Below are 12,491 nucleotides of genomic sequence, written 5' to 3'. Positions count from 1 at the left end.
CTGCCATTTCTCTGCCCTACTCTCCAGTCTATCTATATTCTGCTGTATTCTCTGACAGTCCCCTTCACTATCTGCTACTCCACCAATCTTAGTGTCGTCTGCAAACTTGCTAATCAGACCACCTATACTTTCCTCCAAATCATTTATGTATATCACAAACAACAGTGGTCCCAGCACAGATCCCTGTGGAACACCACTGGTCACACGTCTCCATTTTGAGAAACTCCCTTCCACTGCTACTCTCTGTCTCCTGTTGCCCAGCCAGTTCTTTATCCATCTAGCTAGTACACCTTGGACCCCATGTTCCTTCACTTTCTCCATCAGCCTACCATGGGGAACCTTATCAAACGCCTTACTGAAGTCCATGTATATGACATCTACAGCCCTTCTCTCATCAATCAACTTTGTCACTTACTCAAAGAATTCTATTAAGTTGGTAAGACATGACCTTCCCTGCACAAAACCATGTTGCCTATCACTGATAAGCACATTTTCTTCCAAATGGGAATAGATCCTATCCCTCAGTATCTTCCCTACCACTGACGTCAGGCTCACCGGTCTATAATTACCTGGATTATCCATGCTACCCTTCTTAAACAAGGGGACAACATTAGCAATTCTCCAGTCCTCCGGGACCTCACCCGTGTTTAAGGATGTTGCAAAGATATCTGTTAAGGCCCCAGCTATTTCCTCTCTCGCTTCCCACAGTAACCTGGGAAAGATCCCATCCGGACCTGGGGACTTGTCCACCTTAATGCCTTTTAGAATACCCAACACTTCCTCCTTCCTTATGCCGACTTGACCGAGAGTAATCAACCATCTGTCCCTAACCTCAACATCCGTCATGTCCCTCTCCTCGGTGAATACCGATGCAAAGTACTCATTTAGAATCTCACCCATTTTCTCTGACTCCACGCATAACTTTCCTCCTTTGTCCTTGAGTGGGCCAATCCTTTCTCTAGTTACCCTCTTGCTCCTTATATATGAATAAAAGGCTTTGGGATTTTCCTTAACCCTGTTAGCTAAAGATATTTCATGACCCCTTTTAGCCCCCTTAATTCCTCGTTTCAGATTGCGCCTACAATCCCGATATTCTTTCAAAGCTTCGTCTTTCTTCAGCCGCCTAGACCTTATGTATGCTTCCTTTTTCCTCTGAGCTAGTCTCACAATTTCACCTGTCATCCATGGTTCCCTAATCTTGCCATTTCTACCCCTCATTTTCACAGGAACATGTCTCTCCTGAACGCTAATCAACCTCTCTTTAAAAGCCTCCCACATATCAAATGTGGATTTACCTTCAAACAGCTGCTCCCAATCTACATTCCCCAGCTCCTGCCGAATTTTGGTATAGTTGGCCTTCCCCCAATTTAGCACTCTTCCTTTAGGACCACTCTCATCTTTGTCCATGAGTATTCTAAAACTTACGGAATTGTGAGCACTATTCCCAAAGTAGTCCCCTACTGAAACGTCAACCACCTGGCCCGGCTCATTCCCCAACACCAGGTCCAGTATGGCCCCTTCCCGAGTTGGACTATTTACATACTGCTCTAGAAAACCCTCCTGGATGCTCCTTACAAATTCTGCTCCATCTATACCTCTAACACTAAGTGAATCCCAGTCAATGTTGGGAAAATTAAAATCTCCAATCACCACCACCCTGTTGCTCCTACATCTTTCCATAATCTGTTTACATATTTGTACCTCTATCTCACGCTCGCTGTTGGCAGGCCTGTAGTACAGCCCCAACATTGTTACCGCACCCTTCCTATTTCTGAGTTCTGCCCATATTGCCTCACAGCTCGAGTCCTCCATAATGCCTTCCTTCAGCACAGCTGTGATATCCTCTTTGACCAGTAATGCAACTCCTCCACCGCTTTTACCTCCCTCTCTAGCCCGCCTGAAGCATCGGTATCCTGGGATATTTAGTTCCCAATCATGCCCTTCCCTTAACCAAGTCTCAGTAATAGCAATAACATCATACTCCCAGGTACTAATCTAAGCCCTAAGTTCATCTGCCTTACCTACTACACTTCTTGCATTAAAACAAATACACCTCAGACCACCAGTCCCTTTGCTTTCATCATCTGCTCCCTGCCTACTCTTTCCCTTAGTCACGCTGAGGCCAGACCTAGACAAAAGCAGATATCTTGGAGGGTTGTGGGGCTAGAGGAAATTACAGAGATAGGGAGAGACAAGGCCATGGAGAGATTTGAAAACAAGGAGAATTTTAAAATCAAGATGTTGCTTGATCGGGAGTCAATGCAGGTCAGTGAGCACAGGGGTGACAGGGGAACAGGACTAGGTGCGAGTTAGGACATAGGCAGCAGAGTTTTGGGTGACCTCAAGTTTATGGAGGGTAGAATGGGGGAGACCAGCCAGGAGTGCATTGGAATAGTCAAGTCTAGAGGTAACAAAACCATGAATGAGGATTTCAGCAGCAGATGAGCTGAGACAGGGGTGATTTTATGGAGTTGAAAATGGGCGGTCTTAGTGATGGCACAAATATGTGGTTGGAAGCTCATCCCAGGGTTAAACATGACACCAAAGATGCGAACAGACTGGTTTTGTTTCAGTTTGTTGTTAGGGAGAGGGATGGAGTTGATAGCTCGGGAGCGGAGTTTGGCGCAGGGATCAAAAACAATGGCTTCAGTCTTCTCAAATTTAATTGTCTGAATCTGAAAATTATAATAATGAATATGACAAGACAAATAAAAGTATATGAAATTAAACCAGCCAGAAAAATATACACTTCTGAAGTTATTCTACTCCTTCCCTCCACTATACCTTGTGTGCTTCCAATACATTTCTGTGCTGTCAGTTGTACATGTGTTAATAAATAATTATCCAAAATACAAGATGATTGTAATTACAGTAAAATTCTGGCAATCATCTCGGAACTATGGATACCAACTAGTTTGAATATTTTGTGACTCATTAAGTCCGTCTTGCCATTGAATTACTCCTCACACCCCAAACGCACAGACATTGTAACAGGCTCCTATCAAAAACAATAAATGGTGTTCTAAGATAACTTCTTTAATATCAACCTGATAAATATTTGGGGACAGGAAAAGGGACAGAAAAACTATTAGTGCCCTTTTACACGCCAAATAAAAAACATCAACAGAGATCAATGGAGATTTTAAAAAGTGTGGGAGCTGAGATTCAGAGCAGTGTGGGATCGGGCTGTCCTGGGAGCAAAGTGACGTCACAGGACAAGAAGTCACGTGGGGTGAGTTTTCTGGTAAGCTTTTTAATTTAATCTAAATTAGTCAACTATAAAGTAAGACTAGATTGATTAATTAGTACAAATACTAAAAACTGAAGCCAATTTTATAATTTATCATATCATTACAATCAGAGCTCAATTAATTAATCAGATCCCGGGAATCAAGTTAAAATTAAATAACAAGGGATAGTTACGCTAAAGAGTTCAGAATTTTTCAGGAAATTAAAATCTAAGGTTTTTAGATAACAGGAGTTAAGTAAAACATTTCAGTTAACCTCCTAACAAAATAAGGTCACATCAGCACAAGAGAAACAGTGGATTGGTGAGTCTTTATTTAACTCGTAAGTTTAGTAGTCTAACAAATAGAAGCATGGCAGGGCAGCTCGGACCCATGGAGTGTGCATCCTGTTTCATGTGGGAACTAACCACATGTGCAGGAAGGTCACTGCAGCAGCTCGAGCTCCGGGTTTCAGAGTTTGAGTTGCAGCTGGCATCACTGTAGCTTATCCGCGAGGTTGGGAGTTTCATGGATAGCACGTTTATAGATATGGTCACCCCACAGCTTAAGGGTATGCAGGCAGAGAGGGAATGGGTGATCATCAAACAGGCAAGGTCGACTAGGCTGGAAGTGCAGGAGTCCCCTTTCTCTCCAATCAGTATTCAATTCTGAATACTGGTGACAGTGATGGTTTCTCTGGAGAGTGCAGCCAGAGCCAAGTCCATGGTACCAAGGCTGGCTCAGCTGTAGAGTGAGGAAGGAAGAAGATTACTGAATGGGGATTCAATTGTTAGGAGAACAGACAGGCATTTCTGCCACTGCAGATGTGAATCCAGAATGGCATGTTCCCTCCTTGGTGCCAGGGTCAAGGATGTCACCGAGCAGTTGCAGAGTACCCTGAGTGGGGATGGTTAACAGCCAGCGATCGTGGTCCATATCAGTACCAATGACATAGGTATAAAGAGGGATGAGGTGCTGCAGGCAGAGTTAATGGAGACAGGAAAGAAACTAGCAAGCGGGATCGCAAAGATAGTAATCTCCAGATTACTCTCAGTACCACACGCTAGTGAGTATAGAAATAGGAGGATAGAGCTGGACAGATAGTGCAGGAGAGTGAAGGAGTGCTGCACTGCCAGAAATGCCATCTTTTGGATGAGATGTAAAATCAAGGCTCCATCTGTCCTCTCAGGTGGATGTAAAATATCTCAAGGCCATCATACTTGCGGGTTGATCAGTAAATTGGCCATTGTAAAAATTGCCCCTCGTGTAGGTAGGTGGAAGGAGAATTGAGAGAAGGTGGGGATGTGAGAGGGAAAATGGGATTAATGTAGGATTAGTATTAATGGGTGGTTGATGGTTGGCACAGACTCGGTGGGCCGAAGGGCCTGTTGCGGTGCTGTATCTCTCTATGAGAGAGGTTTTTAGATTCCTGAGACATTGGGACCAGTTCTGGGGGAGATGGGACCTGTACAGGGTGAACGGGTTGCACCTCAACTGAGCCGGTACCAATATCCTTGCAGGGCAACTAGCTAGTGCTTTTGGGTCCAGTTTAAACTAAGTTGGCAGGGTGTGGGAAATTAGTGAGGAAAATCAGGGTGCACAGAGAATTGGGAGAGACAGATGGCACTAGAGTAGGAAACAGTATGGTATTAGGTAGGATCAGCATAAGAGGGAACGAAACAAGGTCTAAATTAAGTTTACTGTGCATGTCTGTGAATGCGTGGAGTGTGGTAAATAGAGTTGGTGAGTTGCAGGTGCCAATAACCACGTGGGAATATGATGTTGTGACCTAGCTCAAAAAAGGCAGGACTAAATAATAATTATTCCTGGAGACAAGGTGTTCAGGAAAGACAGGGAAGGAAAGAAAGGAAGTGGCATAGCAGTACTGATTAAGGAGAACATTATAGTGCTGGAGAGAGAGGATGGCCTAGCGGGGTCTAGAATCTATTTGGTCAGAGCTAAGAAACAACAGAGGTACTGGAGAGGCTGTGGCGCAGTGGTAATGTCAGTGAACTAGTAATCCAGAGCCCCACGCTAATGCCACTGGGTCATGGGTTCACATCCCATTATGGCAGCTGGTGGAATTTAAATTCAATTAATGAATAAAAATCTGGAATTGAAAGCTAGTCTCAGTAATGGTACCATGAAACTATCATCGATTGTCGTAAAAACCCATCTAGTTCACCAATGTCCTTTAAGGAAAGAAATCTGCCGCCCTTACCTGGTCTGGCCCTATATGTGACTCTAGGCCCACAGCAATGTGGTTGACTCTTAACTGCCTTCTGAAATGGCCTAGCAGGCCACTCAGTTGTCCAGGCAATGAGGGATGGACAACAAATGAAGCCCACATCCCATGAAAGAATATAGAAAAAATACTACTGGGTGTATTCTATAGGCCACCGTCTAGTGGGAGAGATATAGAAGAACAAATTTGCAAGGATATTATAAAGGGGTGCAAGAACTACAGAGTAGTTATAATGGGGGACTTTAATTATCCTCATATAGACTGGGATAGTAAGAGTGTAAAGAGCAGAGAGGGAGAAGAGTTTATGAAGTGTGTTCAGGGGAATTTTCTAGATCAGTATGCTTCTGGCCCAACGAGGAAAGAGGCATTGCTGTATCTGGTTCTGAGGAATGAGGTGGGTCAAGTGGATCAAGGGACAGTAGGGGAACATTTAGGGGACAGTGATCATAGTATCATAAGGGTAGCTATGGAAAAGAACAAGGAGCAAAACAGAGTAAAAATATTTAACTTGGGGATGACCAACTTCAATGGGGTGAGAACGGATCTGGCCCAGGTGAATTGGAATCAAAGATTGGCTGGCAAAACTGTAATGGCTGCCTTCAAAGAGGGGATAGTTCGGGTACAGTCAAGGTACTTTCCCACGAGGGGGAAAGGAGGACAAACAGATCCAGAGCTCTCTGGATGATGATAGTGACAGAGAATAAGATAAAGCAGAAAAAGGCTGCATATGACAGATGTCAGGTGGATAATACAATTGAGAACCAGGCTGAATATAAAAAGTTCAAAGGGGAAGTGAAAAAAAGTACTATGAGAAGCAAAGAGAGGGTAATGGAAGAGTCTAGCAGCTAACATAAAAAGGAATCCAAATGTCTTCTGCAGGCATAAAATTGTAAAAAGGTGATAAAAGGAGGAATGCAATCAATAAGGGACCAAAAAGGGGATTTATGCATGGAGGCAGGGGAGATACTAAATGAGTACTTTGCATCTGTCTTTACCACAGAAGAGGTTGTTGCCAGAGTCATAGCAAAAGAGATAGTTGAGGCACTGGATGGGCTAACAACTAATAAAGAGAAGGTACTGGATAGGCTGGCTGTGCTTAAAGTTGATAAGTCACCAGGGCCAGATGAGATGCATCCAAGGATACTGCTGGATGTAAGTGTGGAAATTTCGGAGGCACTAGCCATAATGTTACAATCTCTATTAGATACAGAGGTGGTGCCAGAGGACTGGGGAATTGCAAATGTTACATCTTTGTTCAAAAAATGGTGCATGGATAAACCCAACTACAGATTAGTCAATTTATCCTCGGTAGTGGGAAAGCTTTTAGAAACAATGGCTGGAATTTTACGTCCCACCCAAAGAGCATGAAGGTGGCATAAAATGGAGCAGGAGGCTTTGGGGCCCTTCCTGACCTGCTCCCGCCTCCGCCGCCACTTTGCGTAGGGTGGCAGCGGTGAAAAATGGCCTGCCTGCCCCAGGCCAATCAAGGCCCTTAAGTGGCCTCTTAACGGCCACTTAAGGGCCTCCGCCTGCTGCCATGGGGATTTTACCCGTGGCTGGTCGGGCAGCCCAAGCCCATAAGAAGCCACCTAACAAAAGCAGGCGGCTTTCAGACGGCCTGCGGGGTCCCTCGTGATCAGGCACCCTGTGCCTGATGGAGGGCTGCCCCCATTGTCCCAAGGCCCCCACCCCCCCCCTCACAATCGACCACTGTTGCCCCGCCGGGGCCCGACTGATCGCCCCCGTGAGGCAACAAAAACTTACCTTCATTCCAGGGCTCCCCGCCATCTTCTTTCCGATGGCTGGGTTGCAGTAGCAGCAGTGGCCACCACTTCTGGTGGCGCTGCTGGCACTCAGAGCTGCCAGCCTGCTGATTGGCCGGCAGGTCCATTAGGCGGGACTTCCTGCCTCAATGAGGTGGAAGTCCCGCCTCAGACCAATTAAAGACCTGTGGACTGCAAAATGCGGTCCGGATCTTCAGGCCAGGTAGAGGCGGGTTCGAGAGAAAAATTCCGGCCAATAATTTGGGAGAAAATTAACAGTTACTTGGACAAATGTGAATTAATTGAGGAAAGCCAGCATGGATTAAGGAAAGCCAGCAGGGCAGGAAGCCCTGTCTCTGCGGTGGCACTGCAGCTGCCAACCTCTGATTGGCCAACAGCTTTGCAACAGCAGGACTTCCAGCGATGGGGTCCTTGATCCCCTGTAAGGCTGTCCACTGATCGACACTAAATTCGGCAGGTCTTCCATAGAAGAGGCGACGTGGGGATCTTGGCGTCAGTTTCTGCAGACGTCGAGACCCCCACCGCCAGTATAAAACTCACCCCATAGACAGGATGGTGGAATGGGTGGACAAGTGGCAAGCTAAATTTAATGCAGAGAAGTGAAGACCGAGGAGAAGCAATATAAAATAAAGGGTACAATTCTAAAGGGGGTTTAGGAGCAGAGGGACCTGGGGATATACGTGCATGAAAGGCGGCAGGGCAGGTTGAGAAAGCTGTTAATAAAGCATAAGGGATCCAGGGCTTTATAAATAGGGGCATTTGGTACAAAAGCAAGGAAGGTTTGATGAACTTGTATAAAACCCTGGTTTGGCCTCAACTGGAGCATTGTGTCCAATTCCGGGCACCACACTTTAGGAAGGATACTTGAGATATTAGCGAGAGTGCAGAAAAGATTCATGAAAATGGTTCCAGGGATAAGGAACTTCTGTTACGTGGATAGATTGGAGTAGCTGGGTCTATTCTCTTTGGAGAGGAGAAGGTTGAGAGGAGATTTGAAAGAGGGGTCTGGACAGAATAGATAGGGAGAAACTGTTCCCATTAGCAGAAGGATCAAGTACCAGAGGACACTGTTTTAAGGTGACTGGCAAAAGAAGCAATGGCGACATGAGTAAAATGTTTTTTATGCAGTGCATGGTTAGGATCTGGAATGCCCTGCCTGAGAGTGTGGTGGAGACAGGTTCAATCGAGGCCTTCAAAAGACAACTGGATAATTATCTGAAGTGACAAAGTTTGTAGGGTTATGGGGAAAAGACGGGGGAGTGGAACTAGGTGAGTTTCTCTTGCAGAGAGCTCGCACGGACATGTCAGGCCAAATGGCCTTCTTCTGTGCTGTAACCATTCCATGATTCTATAATTCTATGAACAGCATAATCATATTGTGGCTATTGAAATAGGATAATTTAATGTGGAGGATTGGGAACAAACTCTTGATCTTACATGTGTCCAGTAAATAGCTATTACATTCTTAGCTTTTCAGAAGTGGCAAATAGTAAATCTCAGGCATGTTCTGCCTATTTTTTGCACAAAATGCACTTATATACACTGTTAGGTTACAAACCTGTAAAGCTGCTTCAGCCTCTTCCAAAGCAGGCTTAGCTGCTTCCAGCTTTGTTTCAGCCACAACTTTGTCAGCTGCAATTTCATCTACGATGATCTGAGCTTTGTCTTTCACTTTTTGAACCTGCATTTTAACAACTTCAGCAGCCTGGGCCTTTAAAGTCACTTCCTCCAGAACTACATCTGCTTTTTTTGAAGCAACTGCCAAGTCTTTTTCCTTAATCACGAGTTCTTTGGACAGCTCATTTACAGACACCTCGGCTTCCATCAGCTTTGCCAGACCTGGATAAAGGATGAAAAAATTTTAAGAGGAAATAGGAGCCAGTTTTTCAAAAATAAATGAAAACTAACTCAGAACATTAGAAGTCAATATTTCCTTAAGACCTATATTGATAAGGTACCATTGTGTTACTTGGGTAAATACTATCGTGCATTTCTTCATTCTACTTTTTTAAAAAAGAGCTTTTATTTTCAGGTAACGCATAGAACTTTCAAAGAGTCTGTTAACTATGTAACTGTGACATGGGGTTTGGATATTTGGATTTGCATGCATATATTCGCTTTGGGCAGTAACTGTACATTGACCATATTGAGCTACCGAGCTGGATCACAAAGTAAAAGGATTCAATAGGTAAAATGTTGAAGCATTCACAATAGTGGCATGCATTCATTATCATTTTTGAAATATATTTTCTTGATTAGGTATTAGGTTGAATGAAAAATTGGCCCACAATATGTGGAATGCAAACAGGCAAATATATACCCTCCAAAATTTTGATTCATTTTACATTGCATTCATGTCAACATAACTCAGTTGGTAGCATTCTCACTTTTGAATCAGAATGATGTGGGTTCAAACCCCATTCTGGGAACTGAGAACGTATTGTAGACTGGACCTTCAGTGGAGCATCGAGGGAGTGTTGCATTGAGCAATGTCATCCTTTTGCTAAGACATTCAACTGAGGTCCTATCTATCTGTACCTGTGGTTCAAACAAGATGGCTTTGATCTTTGAATCTTAAGTTAAAATAAGTTCTTACTCATCCAAGATTTGATGCTGGGCAAGCAGTGTGACTGTCTTTAGGGGCTCATGGTTGATGGTAGGTATGGAAGCTGACCTAATGCCGTGTTTGGAGATGATGTTACCCCAAATCATAACCAAACTTCGGTAAGTTTGACCCTTGTTTTCGGCCCATGATTGGGCAATACATGGTTGACTTTCTCCTCCATTATTTCCATTTTAGGGGTCTTTAATTCAGGAGGTGAGGCATCAAGAAGAAGACAGGAACTTATGCATAACAGAAGGAGCAATTGTGGAGAAAATCACCTCAGACTGCTCTTACACATCTCATAGTGGTCTGCTTAGAGCAGCCTTAGCTAAGGCATGGAGAGTAGATCAATATCCCCACCCACCCACCCCAAACTCTCCCCTGCACCATTTGTCCTTGCCACAGGCAATATACAGCATGCAAAGACCAGAGGAGCTGTGGGAAAAAGGTAAAAGGATCTTACATTCTAGGACCTTTTTCTTGATGTTAATTAATTATTCTAATTAGGAAAATATACTGGATGGTGACAGCTGGCACTGTGTATGCACATGAGCACATCGCTGAATTTATATATGCTATGCAGAGAGATCAATGGTGATTCTCCTTACAACAGATCTGTTAACATCAGACAGATCCTAGGTGTAAGACTTTTATTTGTGAGTCATATACCTGAGGCATCACTACAGGCTAAGTGTATAAATATGATTAAAAGTGCTAATCTGTATTTCACAAGGGGTGCAAGAGACCACCAAGTGGCATTAATGCACTTCTCTTTTTCTAGATTTCTTGTTCTTTCTCCATATTTCTCTTCCTTTCCTCCCTTTACCATTCTACATGACTGTAAAATGTATTTCCTCTTACAGCTATCACACTGTGGTACAGTGTGTAGAACATTGTGGTAGTGAAAACTCTCTTTTTTAAAACTAGAACCCTGATATTTTAATAGTGGGCATTCACTACTACAGTAAACAATGGAATATCCTCGCATCCAAAATTCTTTTGCTTTCTCTAATTGTCTAGTGCAAGTGCAGTATGGTTCATATAGGCATGAGATCACAGAGCTGAGACTGAGATTGTGATCTTCTGCATGTCTTCTGATGAATGCAAGAGAGTTGGTGGGCTTTACAGGACAAAGGCTATTTACTGGCAGCCATCCGTGAGTGGTTCAGTCACCAGGATAATAATAAATATACTGCCTAGTGTTCCTAACTAGCTCAAACCTAGACTTGATTCCAAATTTGATTTGTTCCCCCATTAACGTTTTCTCAACATTCAATTAAATAAATATTTTTCCAATTACCTGTAAAGTGAACGTAAATTATGAGGCAGCAAATATAATGAAAGATGAATCTTCTTGTTCCCAACAGACAGATTTCATAATTGGTCATCCCATTTTGTTTTTATTTCTATTGTCTACTATGATTGACTGATAGAACTTTTAGTTGAATACCTCTTCTGAATGCCATCCAACTGCATGAGATTATTGTATATATTTATATAATAGGCATGACTGGTACACACAATAGGACTGTCAGATAAAGTGACAGCATATTTTACCTTTATGTCAAATCAACAAGTTTTCTTAATATGCCTGTTACAGTTTAATTAATGACTGAATAGCTGAGCCCATTCAGGCTCCCCTTATCAGTTTCCTGAATCAATGTAAAAAAAAAAGTCACTAAACCTCAGCTAAACAGATGAATGCTGGAATTGACTATTTGTAGATAATTACAGAATATGAGCATTGGTGCACTAATTAAATAGATAAATCTGTACCTGTCTTCATTCTGTTAGACAGCAATTCTACGTAAGCAAACTTCTCCCCGTAGATAGTTTTGTAGCCTCCAATAAAAGATAAGTAAGACTTGGGAGTCACATAGGTCTGACGCCTGAATCGTTCAAAGTATTCAACACATTTCTCTGCCACTGTATCTTGAAATGTTCCCATAGTGTTCACAACACTCTGCTTAATTTGTGATGTGCACTCAATTCGATATGAAGCTAAGAAATATTGAGCGACTGCAATAAGAGCATCTTTGGGCCAACGTTGAAACCAGTCCATAGTACAACCAGAGATCAGGCCAGGAAATTTCAATGCACGCGTACGGAATTTCTCTCCAACAGGAGAAAAACAAAGAATCACATGCAGATTACTACGCACTCGTGAAAGGAAGTAATCGTAGAGATTTTCAATAGTTGGTGGTCGTCTTGGATACTCCTTCTTCATTACTGGAATTAATTCTTGGGTAATTTCATCAAGTTCATCTCGAGCAAAGAGGTTTGAGACCTCACCTGAAGCTAAAACATTGTTCATGTATTCCAAGAAGGACTCATCTCTTATTTCGTTGTCTGTAAATATGAATGCCACACCCATTCCTTTCTGTCCAGCTGTACGGTACAGAAGCTTCAGATCATCCATAAGATTACCTGTATTGTAAGTTCTAAAACATAAATGTGATATTTAAATTGTGTAAAATTTACACAGTAATTAATGTAAAGAATGTCCCAAGGCACTTCACTGATAGGCGTATGGAAAACAGACACCAAAACAGGGAGAGGTGACTGAATGTTTGGTCTAAGGTGTAGAGAATATTTTTTAAAAAGGAGACGTAGATGGAGATGTTTATAGA

General features: G+C 43.0%; 1 protein-coding gene across 2 annotated transcripts in view; it reads right to left on the bottom strand.

Annotated features, from left to right (window-relative positions):
- dnah5l (dynein, axonemal, heavy chain 5 like) overlaps nt 1-12,491 on the bottom strand; it is a 472,330-nt gene that overhangs the window by 190,359 nt on the left and 269,480 nt on the right. For both annotated transcript variants that reach the window (XM_068012046.1, XM_068012056.1), the window contains 2 exons: nt 11,638-12,302; nt 8,815-9,095 (listed from right to left, as the gene is read on the bottom strand). In XM_068012046.1, the coding sequence (XP_067868147.1) occupies nt 8,815-9,095; nt 11,638-12,302 (946 nt within the window). The remainder of the gene's footprint in view (nt 1-8,814; nt 9,096-11,637; nt 12,303-12,491) is intronic.

The sequence above is a fragment of the Heterodontus francisci genome, chromosome 2, assembly GCF_036365525.1.
Source record: "Heterodontus francisci isolate sHetFra1 chromosome 2, sHetFra1.hap1, whole genome shotgun sequence".
Classification (NCBI taxonomy): Eukaryota; Metazoa; Chordata; class Chondrichthyes; order Heterodontiformes; family Heterodontidae; genus Heterodontus; species Heterodontus francisci.
The sequence above is the reverse complement of the archived record's forward strand: the minus strand, read 5'-3'. Positions and strand labels throughout refer to the sequence as shown.